Genomic DNA, 20,514 nt, shown 5'->3' with positions numbered 1-20,514 from the left:
GCGGGCTGGTCCGGGCCCCCAGAAATGCCCCAGGGCAGACAAAGGTCCCTGGCCTTCCTGGCTCCCCCCAGCCTGCTGCGTCTTTGTCCTGCTGGGACACAGCAGCCACCGCAATGTCGTCAGAACCCCGACAGCCAAGCGCTAGGGTGGGTGCTGAGCAGTGCACATACCATACCTCCTAACCGGCGCCGCGACCAGCGCGGGTGCATGCTGTGCGTGTCATTACCTGTGCGGTGTAAATTAGGAAATGTGAGCAAGGTCGCGCTGCCGGCAGGACCAGACCCCAGGTGTAAGGCATGGCGTGGAGGCGGACAGGTGAGAGGGCTGGGGGTCCTGGGTGGGGGGCAGGGCAGGGCGCCTGACCCCGGAGAGGGACAAGGCCACTTCAGAGAGGCTTTGCAGAGGAAGTGCCCCCCAAGGTCAATTTATCCAGAATTATCCAGAAGGGCTGGGGGGTGGAGGGAATACATGAGATGCCGCTGAGGCACCTGGAGGACGCGGGGTCTGCAGTGGCTGCAGGTGGCCCAAGGTGGCTCCATGTGGGGCCCCGCTGGGGGTGGGACTGGCGGGGTGGGCAGGGACCCCCAGGGCGCCAGGGTGGGGCGTGCAGCTGTCTTCAAAGGCTCTCCCAACAGGGCACGAGGAGGTGGCATGTGGGGGGGTCCCGCTGGCGGCTGGTGGCTTGGGGGAGGGTGAGACCAAGTGAGGAGGCTCGGCCAGAGGAGCAGTGAGGTCAGGCCGTGGGCTGTAGAGGTGTGAAAGGGGTTTGTGGGCACCCCTCTGAGGTGGCTGTGGCTGTGTGGGGGTGGGGGGACCCCTGGGGACACCTGGTCTGAGCAGCTGTAGGCTGGGGGTGGGGGTGGTGGCAGGAGGGGCTTGGTTCCCACCTGCCGCCCAGTTAGAGGGGACACCCCCACGGGGGCACTGGGGACGGCAGATATGCGGCCTGGCATTCCAGAGCAAGTCCCCGGGAGCCCAAGTGGGACAGTGCTCACAGTATCCCATCTGGTGACAGAAGCCGACTTCAGCGTCCAGCGAGCCCTTTCTTTTTTCCTTCATTATCCTTCTCTGTGTATTCCAAACATTCTCCACGGGCACACTTTCAGATTCAGGACTCTGGGCAGGTACAAGCAAGGAGTGGGATCCCGGCCACTCCAGTGTTCTCCCCATTTCCTCCCACGCTCCTGCTCAGCCAGCTCGCGGGCCCCTTCCTCATCCCCAGCGTGTGCCCCACGCTGCACCCCCTCCACACACACACACGCACACACACACTCCTCGACAACCAAAACGTGTGCGCTGGGATTCCTCAATCAGAACAGAGCATGCTTGGCAGCCAGGTCTCCTGAGTGGTGGTGGAAAGGGCCACAGGTGTTTTCTGTGCAGAAGGGAAGGGGAGGTGGACGGCAGATGGGGGCCATTGTCCTGTGGAGGACGGAGGGCATTTCCCACACCCCTGTGTTATCCTCCATCCTGGGTCCTGGAGAGATCGCAGGGACTGACAGGTAGAAGTTGCAGAAAAGTAGGGGATGGCCCAGCCAACATGTCTCTGAGAGTTCTTCGCGACCCGCAGAGGAATAAGGTGGTGAGTCCCGGTCTTGGGGGAGTTACACGGAAATTTGTGACCCTTTACCTGGGAGATGGCGGAAAAGGTAGAAAGGTTGGGCGCCATGCCCTTGAGATTTTGTGGTTCCTCAGAAGAGCCGCTGTCCATTTAGAAAGTAATTTTCATTTTTTTAAAGATTTTATTTATTTATGAGAGAGAGAGAGCACAAGCTGGAGAGAGGGAGAAACAGGCTTCCCGCAGAGCAGGGAGCCCGATGCGGGGCTCGATCCCAGGACCCTGGGATCATGACCTGAGCTGAAGGCAGATACTTAACCGACTGAGCCCCCCAGGTGCCCCTAGAAAGTAATTTTCAGTCAACAAGTATGCTTTTATTTCAACTACTTTTTTCTATCTTCCAAAATGTTTTAATGAATATAGATGGCTACTGTGCTGAAAAGATACATTTACTAATGTAGTCAAGTTCACTGCATCGAATTCTGCAAAACCAGGCGGGCTGCCTGGGTCTTAAGGAGGATAGAGAGGCCGCATAATTGGCAGGAAGTGAATCTGGAAGCAATCTGGGGCGGCGAGTCTTGGGCTGGAGGGTGTCCCCTTCTCCACCAGTGTCAAACCAGACTCCTGTCGGCTGGAGAGAGACTCTGAGATGGACTCTAAGATGGACTCCGAGATGGACTCCGACTCCACGCTCAGGGCAGGCCCCCTCCACGGTGCAGGCCACCCCAATTTCCACGGCTCCAGGCCCTGGGAAGCCTTTGCAGCCTGGTGACCTGGAGGCCACGGCAACGGTGAAGCCTGGCACACCGCGCTCTCCATCTCTGCAAGGTGTGGCTCAGGTACGGCTGCCAACCTTGCCCCCAAACGACCTGAGGCCCCGTGGGGCCACATTGAACAACGCCCCTTGGGTCTCACAAGGAAGCCAGGGCAGAGCTGGTACGTGAAATGCTTTCACTGAAATTTCAAGACACTTTGGAAACCCTGTCAAGCCTCCAATGTTCCATCAGCCCTTCCTGAGGCTTGGCTGTTCATCTTCTTCCAAGTGTTTGCTCTCTTTCTGTCTGGCTGGCTTCTCCGAGAGCTAAAATTCTTTGAGCCCATAGGCCTGTTGGCTCCTGCTTATTTGCATGGCTAAGTAACCAACACTTCAGACGGGCAGGAAGCCAATGGAAACAAATCCTGTTTCTATAGTAGGTACAGAGAGGACTCTCTGCAGAAAAGAGTTTCCATTTTCGGTAGAAGGGGGCAGGTGTGTTCATCAGCAATTGACCGCTCCTAACTCCACCTTCCCTGTGTAATGAAGTGATCCTGGAGCGGGGCCAGGTGGAACGAGGGAAATAAAACTATTCTAGGACCTGGCACCATCTGGGGGAGCGTTTTGTGGCTGACAACCCTGGTTCCCTCTGTGAAGAGACTTGGGCCATCGTCCTTGCTTGGTGGGTAACCCAGCAGGGCTGGGCGGCAGGACACCTCCGAGGGTCCAGGATGGTGGAAAATCCCCAAGGACTTTTCGATGCCAACCTCGGGGTTCGGTTTCTGCAGGGGCTCAAAGAGGAGATGCTTGGTCTCAGTTCTGGGACTTCCACCCCCGGTTTCTCACATTCTAACCAGGTAACGACTCCCAGCATGCTCGAGGTGTCCTGGCTGGCCCCGCACCTGCCTGGGGCATCCACACTTGCCGTCGGGTTGATGGGAAAAGAAAGGATTTGTACATGTATGTTAACCTTCTCGGGACCTTTTTAAATGAAAAAAAAAAGTTTTAATTGGCATCGTTGTGCGTGCATGTAATTTTTCTTTATTTTTTTATTGAAGTTTTGTTTATTTTTAAGGCATCTCTACGCCCAACGTGGGGCTCGAACTCACGACCCCGAGACCAAGAGCCGCACCCTCCACTGACTGAGCCAGCCGGGCCCCCCTACAATTTTTTCTTTAAATACTGTGCCCCATTACAGGAGGGGACAGGTGAAGCGGGAAGGTGGGAGGCTGGGCTGGGGATGAAAACTTACAATGTCGGGGCGCCTGGGTGGCTCAGTCATTAAGCGTCTGCCTTCGGCTCAGGTCATGATCCTGGAGTCCTGGGATCGAGTCCCGTATCGGGCTCCCTGCTCGGCAAGGAGTCTGCTTCTCCCTCTGACCCTCCCCCCTCTCATGCTCTCTCTCTCTATCTCATTCTCTCTCTCAAGTAAATAAATAAAATCTTTAAAAAAAAAAAAGAAAAAAAAAAGAAAACTTATAATGTCTAAGTGCCAAATCCATCGCTGGTCACCTGTGGAGAGCACATGCGTGTGTGCCCAGGCCTGGTGCACGCCTGTGTGGGTGTGTTTGTCCTGTGCAAAGACCGAGTCCATGTCAGTAAAGACAGAGACTCCGAGGACACTCTCTGGAGCAAATATCACTTTAGGGCTTTTTGTTATTAGCGAGAGAAGGTCACTTTGAACCAGTTTGCGGACCGCTCCGGAGAGGCAAGGCTAGGACTGGCCTCGGGGAGGCAGGACGAGACCTTCTCTTCTGCCACTCTGTGTGCTGCTGTCTTGTCTGGCCTCCTGTATCCATGAGGCAGGAACCTGAGGCTTATAAACTACAGCCTCAGGACCGAAGAGGAGAGATCCCAAAGACCTCAGGAAAGACCTTGATTTTTGCAGGCTATCTCAGTGAGAGGGACAAGCTATTGGCCGGGCTGGGATGGGATAAGTCCAGGGACGGGCAGCCTCCCCCCAACACAGCATGGGTTATGTGAGGGGCACAACTGGCCCCTGGAACAGAGGAGTGGAGGGCAGAGCAAGCAAGATCAGTCTGTCTCACCCTGGGGGATGCCATTCCTGAGCTGGGCCTGGGGAACCAGGGAGGATTTGAATGGGGGGAGTGAGAGCAGGTGCAGACTCTGGGAACCCCCGATGCTCAAAGCAGCAACACTGGTTTCTTGGTGATAAAATCCATTCATCTCCACCTCAGCTTCTTCAAAAGATCCTGGACGTGTTTCGAGGTTCCCCAGAAGCCAACGGCGAGGGCGAGTCCTGACTTCTGGGCTCCCCTCCTGGCCCGGAACCTCAGGAGATGTGGACAGCTTCTAAGTGTTCTGGAAGTGCTTATTTCCTCCACCAATGACATTCCCAGTTTTAAAAGTTTCTTTGCTTTCTAGAGTTTTTGTTTTGTTTTTTTAAACATAGCTATTTTGGGTGGACATGAAAATACCCACGGCTCTGACTGGAAAGACAGCTGCAGGCTCCTGCTAAGAACATGGGACCCTCCTCGTCCCATAACTCCCCACAGAGCCAGAGCCCTTCTGGGGGCCTGAACCCAGTGGGTGGGAGGAGGAGGCCCTCCCCCAGGGGCCGTTCAGGCCTGCAGGCCCATCACAGGCCCTGTCTCGAGTTCCCCTGGGCTCAGGATACCCTGCTGCCCCTGAGCCGCGAACGCAGACCCCATTCACACCAGCAACACTTGCACTGTCTCCTCTTTCTGTGGGGCCCCCTCTTCTCCTCGGTAATTCCTGGCTTATGTCACCGCGGGTGAAGTCCCTCAGCGACCCGGCTGGAGGGTCACCTCTGAAGGCCATGGCCAGTCTGGGGTCTGGGGGTGCGGGGGAATCCTAGGGAGTAGATGTCTTCATGCAGCCCGACTTCCTCCCCTACCCCTGGAAGGGGGCCCCTCTGAGGCCGCACAGCCTGCGGAAAGCTTTCTCTGGCAGAGAGCATCCCTGGCATGATCTGAGCACAATAAGTCTTTGGATCAAGAAAGGTCCCAGGGTGTGCCTTGGGTCATCGAGCGCTGACTGCCGCTCTGCAGATAGAGCCTTCTAGAACGCGGCCTGGAGCCCCTGACTCGCGGGCGTGAGGGAGAGCGTGGGGCGCTAACGGCCCAGGGCAGCTGTCTCCTCGAGCTGTTAGCTTCAGCTCACAGATTTCATCTGGTTGCATTACCTCTGCCTGTCAGGAGCTCTCTGAACTCCCACGTGTCCATCTGGTCTATCTACTGTCTTTGGCCACGGATTCCACAAGCTCTTCGGGTCCTCACCCCGTTAGCAAATTCCAGCTGGGCCCACAGAGCTTGTGGACCGAGCCCTGCACTTCCTCCCAGCTCCCGTCAGCTCAACCAGCGCCTCATTACAAGTCCTCCTAACCACGTCCTAACACTTCCACACGTTCCCCTCATCAGCCGGTCCACGGGCGAGCAGATGAGTCTCACCTGCCCCGCGTTCCTGCTAAACCTGGTGGGGGCCCAATGCCCGACTTGGTGGGCAGATTCCCACTTGCAGAGGGATCCGATCGCCGAACACGGGGGTCCCCAGGACAAGGGGCGCGGGAGGTGAGGGTCTGAAGGAGGGCCGGGCCTGCCCTGGGGAAGGATAGCCTTCATGCTAAGACCACCGCATGAGCAGAGGTCACGGAGAGAGGGCGCGAGTCGGGATCCGGCCAGCTGGAAAAACGAGAGCACACAGGGCTTTGAGAAGCCACCAGAAAGGTCACATGAGTGACCTTTATTTTTATTACATAGAAATATGTTTATTACATAGAAAAGAGGGAAAGGAAGAAAAAGTTTCTAAAGCCGTATTTTCAGGATTTAAAAAAACACAAACTTGGAATGCCAAAGAGATGCCATGCTTTGCATATTTATAATCGGAATATATAAATATGTACATGGAGATATGTACACAGGATTCGACAGTCATGCGCACTGTTTCCCATTGCACGGACGGCAACGGTGCTTGAGCTGGGACTTCCGAAGCTGGCGGGGCGCTGGGGAGGTTGGGACCCTGCCTCCAGGGGCCCTGGGGACCCAGGCAGCAGCGGGGGCGGGCGAGATTGCTGGGGGCTCGGTCCTGAAGGTGCGGGGAAGGCCAAGCCGCAGGCCGGCCTGGGCCCCAGGCGGCAAGTCTAGAAGCTTCCCTAGGTCCCCAGCTGGAGAATTTCTTCCTCTCGTGGAACCAAGGAAGGCTCCAGTCACTGGCTTGGGCTGGAGACCCCCTTGGCTGGCTAGGATCACAAGGGAAGTGGCTGGGGGTGGGGGGCGGCCCCCGAGGATCTGGGCAGAAGTAAATTGAGGAAGCCCTGGGAGGTCATGGAGAGGGTCTCGGCAGAGAACAACAGAAACGGACAGCGATTCCTTTAAGGGGAGGAAGACAGACCCAAACAAAGTCGCTCACGTATCAAAAACTACAAATCACAGCACAACACTCATCCAAATATAAATTCAGCTAATATGCACAGAACCAGTGTTGTTTTTATGTACGTTGTTTTCAAAGATTTGGCACCATTTACAACGGCATGTGTACTTTAGCCCGTGCAAAGGGCCCACCAAGTGTGTCCACGGGGTGCCCCGGCCACTTACGGCCACCACGCCACCTCCCTGGCTGGGATACCCAGCCAGGTGCTCACCCAGAAAGCAGGGTGGGCGTGACCTCTGCCCCCTTCTCTCCTCACTGCTTCTCATCCTGGGGCCGGGGGGCGGGGGGGATGGTGGGGATGACTGTAGCCCCAGAAGAGCCCATAAAGGGCTCACGGTCCCCTCCTCTCTGGGAGACCCATGTCATCCCTCCCACAGAAGTCCAGCCAGGTTTGGTGGCCGGGGGTGTGGAGCCATGGACCCCGGGAGGAAGTGCTCCTGGCCCAGGGGCCCTTCGGATCAAGGGAGCTGTGTGTGTCTGGGCCCTGGGTGGGATGACAAGGACAAGTGCCGCCTGCCAGGGTGCACGCTGGAGGGATGGCTCCCAGGCAGTGTGAGGGCCTCTCTGCAGATGTTAAGGTCTCAATCCTGAGACCTGCCCTCACCCAGCAGCCGGAGGGGCTGTGAGCATGTGGCGGGGGGGGGGGGGGGCCTGTGTGCACACGCGTGTGTGAGAGAGTGTGCATGTGTCTGTGCTTCTGCCGGCCTAGGGTGCCGGTGGCCTGGCCTGGGGATGGCTGGCATGTTGGCAAATCCAGGCAGGCAGGGAGAGGGACTGGGGACTAAACCTAAAGAGACAACTTGTACAGGAAACTCAGGACACCTACAAGGACAGCCCTGTCATCGGCCTCCTGTGTGACTGGATTGGGAGGGGAGAGAGCGCCCATGTCTGTCACTAGAAAGAGTCCCTGCGTGTCAAGTCTGTGAGGCCCACACAGGAGCGCGGCTGCAGGGCCCTGGGCCTGTCCTCCAAGGCCTCTGCTCTGACAGAAATGGGACCGGCATCAGCTTCCCAGTCCCTCCCTGCCCCGCCTACGGATGGTCCAACTGAAGCACGAGACGGGAGGAGAGACAAACAGCACTGAGGCTGGAACTCGCCCCAGTGTTTGCGGCACAGGTTTCCCCACGCATCAGCACAGGGATTAGGGCAGATTTGCGAGTCCAGCCCTGCTTGCATGCCTCCGTGATCCCACAGACATTCTGAAGCTCTCAGAGCCCAAAAGGTGAAAAACGCGGACCCCGACCAGCACCCACCCGCTCGGGAGGCCCCCAGCCCCCCTTCCCACAGCCTGGCCTCATGGCTGCCTGGCCTCGTGGCCTCCTGGCCACACACAGCGGCCTCCTCCACGGGGAGAAGCGCCTCTCCTGCCTCCGCTCACCTTGCTGTTCCACCTGTGCGGGCGGGAAGGGCAGGTGCTGTGCCGCGGCGGCCAGGGTGCTGCTCTCTGGGAGCCCCCCTCGGGTGCATCGGTGCCCGCTGAGTGCTTGCTGGATGCACAACTGTGGAACACGGAGCCCCGCTTGGGAGAACTGCCTAATGGCAGCACAGGGGGGCCGCTGAGAAGGTGGCACCCTGGCTCCCTTCAGCCTCGGGCAGGTTCGTGGGGAGCAGCTCACACGGCTCCCCCACCCCCTGCGAGGTCACGGTCTCCAGGAAGGGTCAGTGCAGCTGGGGGTGCTCTAAGCCTCCAATCCTTCTGTTGAAAGCCCTCCAAACAAACCAGCAAGAGGGGTCAACAAGGGCCTGTGACCACAGACTGGGGACTGACATTTAGATTATACATCCCCAAGCCATTTCCACAATGCCGAAGTGGTCAGCATCACCAACCAGAGAAAAACATCCAGGGTCGTGAATGCCTCTGGGCCCCGGGAGCAGGATGGGGCCCCACACTGGCTCAGGCCCTAGGCCCGGCGGCTGGGGCCAGGCCCACATCCAAGTGACCCTTGCAAACTCACCCCATCTGCGTGAGGATGGGGTTCACCCCAAAAAAATTGTAGATCTTTTGGGGGGATTTTAAAGAGCTGGGCTGGCGCAGGAGGACCACCTCAGTGGACCCCTCGCTTCCTCCTCCAGAGTCAGGCCTTCGGAAGGCATTCTCTTGGGCCTGGGGGCTCAGTATTCGGCTTTTCTTTCTTAGGTCTGGGTCTTTCTGGGGGAAATTCTGACCGTGTGGCTTCCTCGACCTTCTAGAGTTCGTGTGCTCCTCACTGTGGCTTGGGCCTCGTGACGTCTGCATGAGGCCCAAGCCCCAGCCAAGCCTCTGGGAAGTGGGGGGTCGGGGGCCTGGAGCAGATCCCCTGCCCGCTCCGGGCTGCAGGTTGGAGGGCCGCCCAGGACGGCATGTGGTGGAGCCAGCCCCCCAAGACCCCTTCCCGTCACCTGCTACTTCTGCACGGGCAAGGAGGTCCAGAGAACCCTCCAACCCCCCAAGACCCCTTCCCCTCGGCTGCAAGACTTCGCTGCAGGCCGTGTCAGCTACGCCACGGTGTTCGGGGCCTTGCTCTGCCGGCGCCTCAGTCCTGACACCTGGAAGGTCCGCAAACTCACGGCCCCCCTGCCAGGATTGTTGGTAAGGGTCACCGCGGGTCAGATGCACCACGTCGAGCCTAGCAAGGACCCAACACCTGGAGGCTGTCCTTGTTGTCCACATCATGTGGACGTGGGGTCCCGGAGGGAAGCCATCCTGCCCCAGGTCCCTTCCTCACCTCCTATCCCTCATCTAAGCCGGTGACGCTTGGGCCACAGTCTCATGGAGAAAGTCGCTGTCTCGAGCTGCTCCCCCGCGCGGCCATCCTCACAGACTGGGGGTTCAGAGGACCGGGGTGCCCCCATTCCTCGCACACATCAGCTACGCGGGAAGGGCTTCCTCCAGAGGCTGACGTCCTCTCAAGTTTGGAAGCAGCTGGGGCCAAGGGGAGCCTCAGGGGCCGAGGTGGAACTGTCCTTCTGAGCCCACAAACCCCTGTATGAGCCATCCCGTGCCGGGGTTCACTCAAGAAACCCCCACCTGTGTCTGGATCGCCACCAAACATGCTACACAAATTGCTGTCTCTTCTCTCCCCCTCAGCAGCCACCCCAGCCCGAGCCAGGAAAGCAAGATCCTCGGCTCCCACTGATGGGGGCTGTGCCCGAGGCCGGGCATCCCTCTGGGCGTGTGGGGTGAAGGGCCCGGCCCAGCCCTCAGCCCGAGCTGCTCTGGCCTGGCTACAGGGGTGGCTCCCTTCTCTGATGCAGCCTCCCGGGGCGCAGCCAGGAGCCACCTGCTGCTGTCTTCTCGGCCCAGAGGATGCCGTCTTCACACACCAAAAGCTTCTGGCTTTCTGGATAAAACCAAAGCTGGTCCCACATCTTAAAAACGCACAGGATTCCAAATACGAGAGAAGCAGCAGACGCCAGGCTGGGATCAGGAGGGAAGGGGGGCAGGATCGGGGGAGTGGGGCAGGGGATTTGTTTCTCCATGGGTGCCGAGAGCTGCCCAATCCACAGGGAGCCCAAGGCCCACTTCCCTGGCAGGACAATAATCAGAAAGCCCAGCGGGTGAGGTGACTGGGCTCGGGGAGCAAGGGGGCCTGTCCAGCTGCAGGCTCCCCAAGCACACCCATACAGCCACGGGGAAGAGGCCAGACACATCACTGCTCCAGCCCTGGCCACATTCTGAGTCTCTGACAGACAGGAAGAGCTCCCTCGGGGAGCCCAGTGGGGTTGCAAACAGCTTTGGGCCAGTCCCACAGTTTAGCAATTCCCATGTTAGGAAGCAAATGAAAACAGACGGTAGATGTCCACCATGACTTTGGATCGCCTTTCTCTTCATTTCAGAGCAATCCCTGACCCGCAGCGGCCCCAACACCTCCTGTGAGTTCCTCCCCCACCAGGATCCAACTCCCGAACAATCACGCACCGAGCAGATGCCCTGAAGCGTCACCGGCTTAGATGAGGGATAGGAGGTGAGGAAGGGACCTGGGGCAGGATGGCTTCCCTCCGCGACCCCACGTCCACATGACGTGGACGACAAGGACAGCCTCCAGATGTTGGCAACAGGAGGAATCCCTGTGTAACAACAGCGGGATCCCCAGGGCCTCATCGGCAAGAGGGATTTTTCAGATAAAAGTCTGCCATCCCACACTTTTTTTTTTTCTTTTGCAATTCTCAATCCCCAAAAGCCCTTGAATGCTAAGTTTTCTTCCATAACTTATTTAGGCCAAGATCTGACCTGAACCAAGCAAGGTGAGGCTATTTATGGTTTTTATTGATCCCAATTAGTCTGACTTTTCACAGGATTCTCTGCAAAAACAGTCATGCACTCGATGGTTGGGAGGTGCTCCAGATTGCGGGCGTGTTAGGAAATGCACGGTACGTGGGTCTTATTCTGTCTCAAATCCACGTTTTCCGAATTTGGAGACCCGTCTGGCCCCAAGGATTTTAGGAGGACTATTGACCAGGAGTGGCGTTCAGTATAATGTGAAAGGCTGCTGGCCTGTGCTCGCTCACACCTGCACTGGGGATTCTGTGTATGAACACCTGGTAATTCTAGCCGTTTCGCCCAGGGATGGAGTTGCTGGCCGCCTTCTAGGGAAACAAAGGTCAAAACACACCCAGGCCCAGAGATTTCAGCGGCGAGGAGGGGGGTGGGTGAAGGGTAGGCTACAGTAAGGGAGCGCGGGGCCAGGAGAGACTTTCAGGGGTCCATCCCCAGGAAGGCACGGCAGGCCTTTCCACACCGGGCTGGGGACATGTGCATCCTCATTCCTGTCCTGGCGCGGCCCCCAGGAGACAGCAGCGCAAACAGACAGGGTCTGGGGACCCAGAGGAAGGGTCCACCGCACCCTGCCCCTCGGTGAGCCCCTGCTGCCTGACCCGGCAGCTCCAGGGTGCCCTCACAGTGGGCAGGGAGACGTGCAGGGCAGGGGAGAGCCGAGCATCCCAGTCTCGCTGTCCGCAACCCTGCCCCCACGCCCCCCCAGATGCTCTGGGGGCCTGTGTCTTTCTGGAGCGTGGGGGTGGGGGTGGGGGGCTGGCAGCCTGGCAGCCTGCCAAGAAAAGCATATGCGTTTTCAACATAAATACTGTTTTTTAAATACCCCTCTTCCACTCCGACCCCAGGAGATGGCAGAAAAGCGTGCGTAAAGGTCCCGGTGCCGCCTGCGGCCTGGTACGGCCCCCATGGGACCGCCCTGGAATTCTCAGCGGCTCCTTCGGGCTCACAGCTGCTGTGGGATGCCCTGCTCCTTGTAGCCTGTGGGGAAGAAACAAAGGAGAGAGGGTTAGATGCCCGCTTCCTTCAGGATTTCTCTAGGAGGTGCCTGCGAACCGTGACATTGTCATGAGATCTTATTCACACTAAGGTGTGAATGACAGCTATACTCAAGGTCCACCTTTCCCCGAGGGCATGGACTTTTTCACCAGGAACGGAAAGATGCAGGAAGAACTGTGGAACTTTGGGTTTAGTGGGGTTACAGGACAGGAGGGCATCCGGGGAGGGGGGGGGGTGGCACCGTGATCGACATGCCCCTGGCTCAGAAGACTAGGGCAGGCCTCCATCCCCGAGCACCAGGTACCTGGGATGTGTGGACAGAGAGGAAGACGGAAAGGAAAACAGCAAGACAGCACACAACAGACTGTCACCATGTGTGTGTTCAATCAGCCAGACGTCTGGGACACAGACAAACATGACCGACGACTCCGAGCCTTTAAGACACAACAGTGTCACAAGATCCCTGGGGAAATTGAGCCACTGAAATATTTAGGCATGAAGTTACGAGTTTGAATTTGCGAAATGCCCCCCACCTCACCATTAGCTGGCAACTTAGCCCCAGAGGAGTTTCTGAGGACCTAACGGTTGTTTTCTCTCATTATTTACCAAATTATTCACCAATTTTAAGTCTGAATAATGTGCAGAAACCAGGAAATAGATAAGACGTCACAGATGACACAGGAGTGACTATGTGTTGTTGAAGCCTGTGGGCCCTTAGGGGCTCAGTGCACTAGGCCCTCAACTTTTGTCTACGCTTCTACGTTTTCCAAACTAAAAAGCTGGAAATCCAAACAAACAAAAAGAAAATACAAACAGAAGAAACAGAAGCACAACAATAAATGAAAACAGATAAAAACCAAAAACAAGATGAAAGCCCGGTGGCCAGCTCGGTGAGTGTGTGTGCGGAGGGTGCAGGGGGGCGGTGGGGGCGTGGGGGAAGCAGCCCAGGCAGGGGCCCCACACCCAGCAGCAGACTCACCTTGGGAAACTTGGGGGCAACACAGGGTTGTGAGGCCACAGGAGGGACAGGAGGAAAAGAGAAAGAGAAAACAGGGTGAAAACAGAGGTCGGAGGGACTGGCTGAAGTCTAAAAGGTGTCAGGACGCGTGAGCGCTATGCCCGGGGTCCAGCGACCGGGAACCATAGGTGGGTGCTGGGCTGCAGGGGCACATGGCCGGGGCTCCCCCCTCCCCAGGCTCACAGCCGGTAGCCCCGCCAAGAAGCTCCCTCGGGGGCCACCCCTGCTCTGGGCTCACCCCCACCCGGCCTGGAGACACCAGCTGGGTGCACCTGTGGAGGGATGGCTGTGGGACACTCTCAGGATTTTGAGGTGCCCCCTCCTGGCCCCAGTCAGGCTCCGCCTGAGCTGTCTGGTCACCCCGTATAGGGACAGGAACCACATACATAGACTCTAATGCCTCGGGACAGACTGAGGCCGGGACATGGCAAACAGATTTCATCCTGCAGACATCTCGGATGGAGATGCCGGAAGCCCTGTGTGGGGAACACGTGGATGGATGAGCAGACGGTGTCGTGATGAGGGGGGCAATGCCTGCCGTGGGCATGGGGCAGAGAGAGCGCGGAGAACTACGGCGTATTTCTCCATCCTCGACCAGGACAGTCTGTGGTTGGCTTGTGATTATTATCAACAGAGCCGCTTGCTTGTGTCTCTGGTTTTAACGTCTACTTAGATCTGGAATTCCCTGCTTGTCCTCTTAGCGGTTTTTCCGGACAGTGTATGTGCTGATGACACCTTGGCCAGTGCTGTGTGGAAGGTCATCCTTGGGACGCCTGGGTGGCTTCAGTCCGTCAAGCATCTGCCTTCTGCTCAGGTCATGATCCCAGGGTCCTGGGATTGAGCCCCGCATTGGGCTCCCTGCTCAGCTGGGAGTCTGCTTCTCCCTCTGTCCCCCTCCCTGTTCCTTCTCTCTCTCTCCCTCTCAAATAAATAAAAATAAAATCTAAAACAAAACAAAAACTCACCCTGTACTGTTCCAGCTGAGAAGTTTCCTTCATTTTTGCGGGAAGGGGCTGGAGTGAACCCAGAAAGAACGGCCCCCACCCAACTATCAATTAGGACAGACGAGTCACTCGTGGGACCTCCCCACAAAGTCGCCATCCCGGGACATGCATGCTTTGCTGTTGCTCAGAGTCACCCTGGCCTGCAGCCGCATCTCAAGAGTGGCAATTACGCATCCTTCCAGGGTGGGTTTACTTTCTGGAACAAGGCACCCCTGCAGAGATGGGTGGCTGAGTCCGGAGGGTAGGCGCGGTTGGTGGGCCGCGGCGAGGTGTGGCGGGTTTTCTCGTGCAGCTGTCTGAAAAGTCTGACGCAAAAAAAACCAGCATCCCTGGGGCCAGCGTGCAGACACCCAAGAAGCTGACTGGCCACAGCGAGAGCCCGGGGCCCTGGGGTGGGATGGGAACGGGACTCCTCGTACCGGGTATCCCGCCGCCCGACCACACCCGCCGCACCAGCCATAGGGCCGGGGTTTCTGGTTAGGCCCACGGTCTGGGGTGGTGCAAAGAGAGGAAGTAACCAGGTCCCCATCTTACTTCTCGGGGTCCACGCTTCCTTGTCTAGGACCTGATCAGGGGGCCCTTTCAGTTATCTCTAAGATACAGACCCCGTGGCTTTTAAAACCCCTGGGTTTTAAGGGTGACCAAGATAAAAATAACCAGAAAGCTCTAGGGACTAGGCACTAATTCACTTTTATTGAGACGGGGCCCAGTGACGTAGGCGCATTCCACTTTGGTGGAAAGTTTCCGTCCTCAAGTGCCCAAGTGCCTGGCCAGACACTGGGGTGACGCGGGAAGAAGCAGTCAAAGGGGTCAGGCTTTCTGACAATGGCTGAGGACGTGTCCCAGAGCAGGCCTCCCAGGTTCCAACTGGGAAAGGGGTCAGGAGGCTGTGGGCCATCCCACAGGCCCCTGGGGAAGCCTCGGGCTCTGCAGCGCTCCCCGCCTGCCGGCAAGTCTCAGCAATCCCTGGTCAAGGGCGCAGGGCGAGGCGCCCAAGATGGGCCTGCCTCGGTCTCTGACTCCTCTGCCTGCTCCCCTCCCAGGGTCCCCGTCCTCCCTGACGTCCTGACGGGCTGCGCCTGCCCTGAGAGCAGCCCTCCCCAGCCTAGCCCTCCCCGGGGCCAGCCCATCCCCCAGCCGCCAGCCAGGCCTGCTCTCCCCCTCCCATTTCTCTGGCTGCCCCCGCCTCCCAGGGTCTGCCTGGGATGTCCTGGCAACAGGCTCCCCACTTCCTTCCTGACCTCTGCTGCTGGATGACCTGCTCCCAGGCAGCCAGTCTGTCCAATCCACTGGCTCCGCTGGATCTCTCCGGCTCTGGGGCCTGCACTTTCTCTGGCCGGCGGCTTGACTGGTCACTGACCGGAGGCCTCGCCTGGCCCTGGCATCTGTGTGTGCCCTGCATCCTCCGAGGATCCTGAGCTCAGATAGAGTCAGCTACAGGTCATTCTAGATCATTCTAGGGCCCCCAAAAGCCCGTCCGGCCTCGGCTGTCCCTCCCTCTGACACTGAGAGTCCCGCCTAAGAGTGGCTTTGTTGTGTCAGACACCACGGGGCGCCTGGTGCCTAAGGGAGGCGGCCCATCGGCGGCAGAACGTGGGAAAACGCAGGCCACGCGCGGGGCTGCTCCAAGGCACGTGCGGTATCTGTTCTAAGAGCTTGCTAGGTTATTTCATAGATGTTAAGTCATCTCGGTGACCTTTGTAACGTTAGGCACTTTCACAAAACAGTTTTGTGTCTGAATCAAGTTTGTGCTAGCTGAGTGGCGAAGGTCCCCTCAACAGGGAGCAAAGCTTAGGTCAAAGGAAAACCACGCTGTCCTGGCTATAAAAACAAAACAGAACAAAACAACCCACAGTTACAGGGCTTCCTGTGGGCACAGATGCCACGTGGGTTTCCCTTCTTTCTGGAAACTGGGGCCGCCAGGCCCAGGGGACATCACCTCACACAGGCCCCACCCCGGCTACCCAGGGTGGTCCGGGACAGTTCCCTCGACAAAGAGGATGCCCGATGCGTCTGAGCTGAAGAGAAGTTCGGCCCTGTCTTGTTCACACCCTCAGGCTCAGGTCTCTGCCTGTCTGTGCTCAGGACTCCCTGCAGGCATTGGGCTGGGCGTGCGGGGGGGCAGGGGTGGGGGCGGTGGGGAGGGTCCCCTCTGCCAGACGGCTGCGGACTCTAGTGACTGGCAAGGCGCCAACACCCTGCAGGACCACAACCACCCAGACTATCCGGCGCCTGACCCTCCTCCAGCCCTGCCCCCGCATCCCGGCCCAGCCCCCGACCCAGAAGGCGTGGCATGGGCGGCTACTCACTGGCCAGGATGACCATGTCCATGCCCCAGAAGATGCTCATGATCCAGCCCACCATGACGATGGCCGTGAGGGTCTGGATGAGGGCTGCTGCGATGTTGAGCCAGAAGACACAGCATACGTGCCTGTCCGGGAGGTCGGTGCGGGCTCCACACAGCACAGCGAAGGCCGAGACAAATGTCCCTGTGAGAGGGGACAGGCTTCTGAGCGCACTGGGGGGCACAGCCACACGCGTGCTTCCGGACGGCCTGGGGCCCCGCTGCCCGCCCCCCCAGGGAAATAGGAGAGGGGCGGCCAGAGTCCAGCACCTTCCCACTCAGACCTGGCCCGCCTCTGATCCCCGTGCTGGGGGGCCGAGGCACCAGCCTGAGGACATGTGGATGGTTGGCCCCAGGCCCAGCACAGTCCTGGGGCCATGACAAGACGTCCCTGCCATAAGGGAGCCACAATGCAGCCCCCTGCAAGGACAGTGAACAGCCCGGGGGAACGACATCAACCTCTCGTGGCAAAGGCTGTAAAGGCCTAGCAGTTCGGAAGTAGGAACCAGCATCCCTGGGGTGACACGGAAGTTGCCCACGGAGATAAATTCAGGAAGTGACCCCCAGCACACTCGCTAATTGCGAAGGGACAGGCGCGGAGGCCCCAAGTGCCTGCAGAGCGGAGAGCGCAGGCCAGTGCCGATGTTTCAGAGACCCTTCTCTGACAGGGTTCCCCCAGACACCCCAGACCTGCTGGGGGAGGGACAGGGTGCCCAAGATTTATTGAACACTCATGACGCACAAAGCGACGTAATGTGTGTGACCAGGTCCCTTAGCTGGTAGGACTTCCCAGATCCCCACAGGTACCAGCACTATACTTACTGGCATTTTCCTGGAGCCAGGCTCTTTTCCTCCGTGGGCTCTGAGCCTCAGGGCCACCCTGCAGGGCAGCTGGCCTGCTCCCCATCCGTGTCAGTCACCCCGTGGCCACTGGCCCGCTCCCCGTCCATGTCGGTCACCCCGTGGCCGCCGGCCCGCTCCCCATCCGTGTCAGTCACCCCGTGGCCGCCGGCCCGCTCCCCGTCCGTGTCGGTCACCCCATGGCTGCTGTAACAAGTCACCACAACCTCAGTGGCTGAAAGCAACATAAATACACCCTCTTACAATTTGGGAGATGGAAAGTCGGAAATGTCCTCGGGGTCCTCCTGGAGGCTCTTTTCCTGCTTCCCGGGGCTGCCGCATGTATTGGCTCCCGCCCCTCCTCCACCACCCCTTCATCTTCTCTCCCTGACTCTGACCACCGGCCCCCCCGGGGAAGGACCATTTGAGCACATGGGCCCTCCAGATAATCCAGGTAAATCCCCCCATCTCAAGTCACGTGTGCAGAGCCCCCTCTACTGTGTAAGGGAACACTTGCACAGCCTCTGGGGTCAGGGTGTGGACACCTTTGGGGGGAAGCATTATTCTGCCCACCACACTAACATCCCATATTACCCAGGTGTTCCTCATGCTTCCACACCTGGGGTCTTGCTGCCCCAGAGAGACTGTCCCTAGAGCTAGTACGTGACCCCCCAGTCCAGAGCCCACCCCCCAACCACCTCCTTTATGGGCTCTCACCCTCTGGGCCCTTAGCCCCCCACCCTAATCGTTCAGGGCCAGATACTAGACAACCAGGGACAGCCCACTGAAATTATTCAAACGAGCTAGCCGTTAGCCGGCTTACCCTGCCTAGAGTGTTCCTTCCCTGGAAACCGCTATAAAGGCCCGCATTGCCCCCCGTGGCCTGCCCCCTGACCATCTCTGGCACCTCCTCATGTGGGGTCCTGCAGCATGGGGCACCCCTCCTCTGAGGAACTGTAACCAACTGTCCTTTCAGTGGCTGCCATTTCTGATCTGCTGGCCCCTCCATACCTAAACAGTAATAAAACCTACATTCTAAAGGACGCATACACTCGAGAATCGAGTATCCTGTCCAAGGTCACAATCACAGGCAGGCACGGACCCCACGGCCATGTGATGCCAGTGTTCTGTTCCTGCTGGTTCCCACTGCCTCCCAGGTGGGGACGAGCTGTGACAGCAGGTCCAGACGAGGGAGCAGTCCATTTGGGAAACCAGCCCGCAGACCAGCGACCATCCTCACGCTCCTCTTCCTGGATAAGCTCCTCCCTGTCTGCACTCTGGCTTCTGGCCCTTCCCTGCTCAACCCTGGTGGCTCCCGCGGCCTCCCCAGGTGGCCGAGGCACCCATAAGCCTCAGATCCAAGGCTGACGCCGGGGTGCATGTGCTGATTCCCGATCCCAACCCTGCCCATCCTCGTCCTCTTAACAACTGCCTCCAACTGTGTGTGTTTCTGCCTCCCTAGGGGCTGACAGTCCCCCTGAGACCCCAGGTGGCATCCCGACCACCCTCTGCCCGGGCCCCAGCACAGTGCGGTATACAGTAGGCAGAGGGGCCCCCGGCACGGTGCCATATACAGTAGGTAGAATGTGGGGGTCCAAAGAAACGCAACCAGTGTGAGGTGCCTCCTCAGACCACCTGCTGTCACCTGTGGTATTTGCTAAAACCACAGATGACTGGAGGGAGTGACGTCACCACGATGGCGACACAGGTCTTTGCTGACACCCCTCCCCTTCACAACAAGAACAGCTAACAACTGTTCATGAGCAAAACACCACTGAGAGGATCCCAGAAGCACCCCCTGCCCCACAGAGACCAAGACAGGCTGCACTGGGAGGGCCAGAGCCGCGGCTCCCTGCTGACCACCCTGCCCCTCCCCTACCCGCCCACCACCCAGAGGCCTCCCCTGAGCCTCTGGGGAAAGGGGAGGGGACAACCAGCCCTACCCCCCGGCATCGTGGGTCACTTCTAGGGACCCCTACTCTGATCTGGCTGCACAGGGAGATCAGCGGGGCCCGAGCACCGGAATCGGCTTGTGATGGGGGTGGGGCAATCCTCAACAATGGGCACAGATCTTGGGCACGGAGTTCACAGTGGCAAGGCCCAAGTCGTCATCCCAACAGTGGCCTCGCTCACCTGCGGAAGCACGTCAGTGACGCACTCTGACCAGGGGCCTAGGTGGGCCTTAGAGCCCGGCTTGCCCCACACAGGCAGGGAGCTGTCACCTGTGTGGGGAGGGTCTCCCAGCCACATGCGACCAGAGCGCGGGAAGGAACATGTGCAAGGAACATGTGCCGAGAGGCAGGCAGGCAAGCTAACCACCCCCAGGGCAAAGCCAGTGCCCACTGTGGAGGGTGTCCCTGCTCTGCAGAGGCTGAACTCATGGCCGAGGCTGAGAGTAGCTCCCAGCCCCTCCCAAATGGAGAGTCTGGGAAAATGAAAGTTGCCCGGAGCAGCCCCCCTACCCCCACCCAGACAAGGTATGAGACACAACCCTATCTGCCCAGAAGAGCTCCTGTGCCCTCTCTCTCTTTCCCTCTCCAATAAATAAATAATTTAAATATATATATATATATACATAGAGCTACAATAAGCAAACCAATATGGTACTGGCAAAAAAACAAACAAACCAATGGAACAGAACTGAGAGCCCGGAAATAAACCCAGGCATATACAGTCAACTAACCTTTGACAAGGACACTGAACGTGAGAGAAGACAGTCTCTTCAATCAGTGGCGCCGGGATAACTGGATATTCACATGGAAAACAATGGAGCTGGACCCCTACCTCACACCACTCACAAAAATTAACTCGAAATGGACCAAAGACTTAAATATAAGACCTGAAACCACAAAACTCCTGGAAGGAAACAGACACAAAGCTCTCCCGATGTGGGTTCTGGTGATGGTTTCTTGCATGTGACACCTAAAGCTCAAGCAACTGAAGCAAAAATAAACAAGTGGACAACATCAAACTAAAAATCTTCTGCACAGCAAAGACAACCTGTGGAACGGGAGAAAATATCTGCAAACCATACATTTGATAAGAGGTTAATCTCCAAAAAACAGAAAGAACTCATTGACTCAGTAGCAGAAAAACCACCCAATTAAAACATTGGCAAAGGACCTGAACAGACGCTTCTCCAGAGAAGACTTCCAGACAGCCAACAGACACATGAAAGGATGCTCAACATCACTCATCCTCAGGCAAATGCAAATCGAAACCACAGGGAGCTCCCACCTCACACCTGTCAGAATGGCCATGATCAAAAAGATAAAAACACAAGAGATACCCAGTGTTAGCGAGGATGTGGAGAAAAGGGAACCCTCTTACACTGT

General features: G+C 58.0%; 1 protein-coding gene across 1 annotated transcript in view; it reads right to left on the bottom strand.

Moving 5' to 3' along the window:
- Positions 1 to 5,999: 5,999 nt before the first annotated feature.
- The window catches only part of STUM (stum, mechanosensory transduction mediator homolog), a 54,433-nt gene continuing 39,918 nt past the window's right edge, over positions 6,000 to 20,514 (bottom strand). The window contains exons 2-3 of the mRNA XM_081824468.1: positions 16,305 to 16,484; positions 6,000 to 11,955 (exon numbers count right to left, since the gene is read on the bottom strand). Coding sequence (XP_081680594.1) covers positions 11,921 to 11,955; positions 16,305 to 16,484 — 215 coding nt within the window. The 3' untranslated portion in view covers positions 6,000 to 11,920. The remainder of the gene's footprint in view (positions 11,956 to 16,304; positions 16,485 to 20,514) is intronic.

This window comes from Leptonychotes weddellii, chromosome 6 (assembly GCF_054177405.1).
Source record: "Leptonychotes weddellii isolate Sample4059 chromosome 6, ASM5417740v2, whole genome shotgun sequence".
In the NCBI taxonomy this organism is placed as follows: Eukaryota; Metazoa; Chordata; class Mammalia; order Carnivora; family Phocidae; genus Leptonychotes; species Leptonychotes weddellii.
Note: the sequence above shows the minus strand (reverse complement) of the source record. Positions and strands in the feature narration are given on the sequence as shown.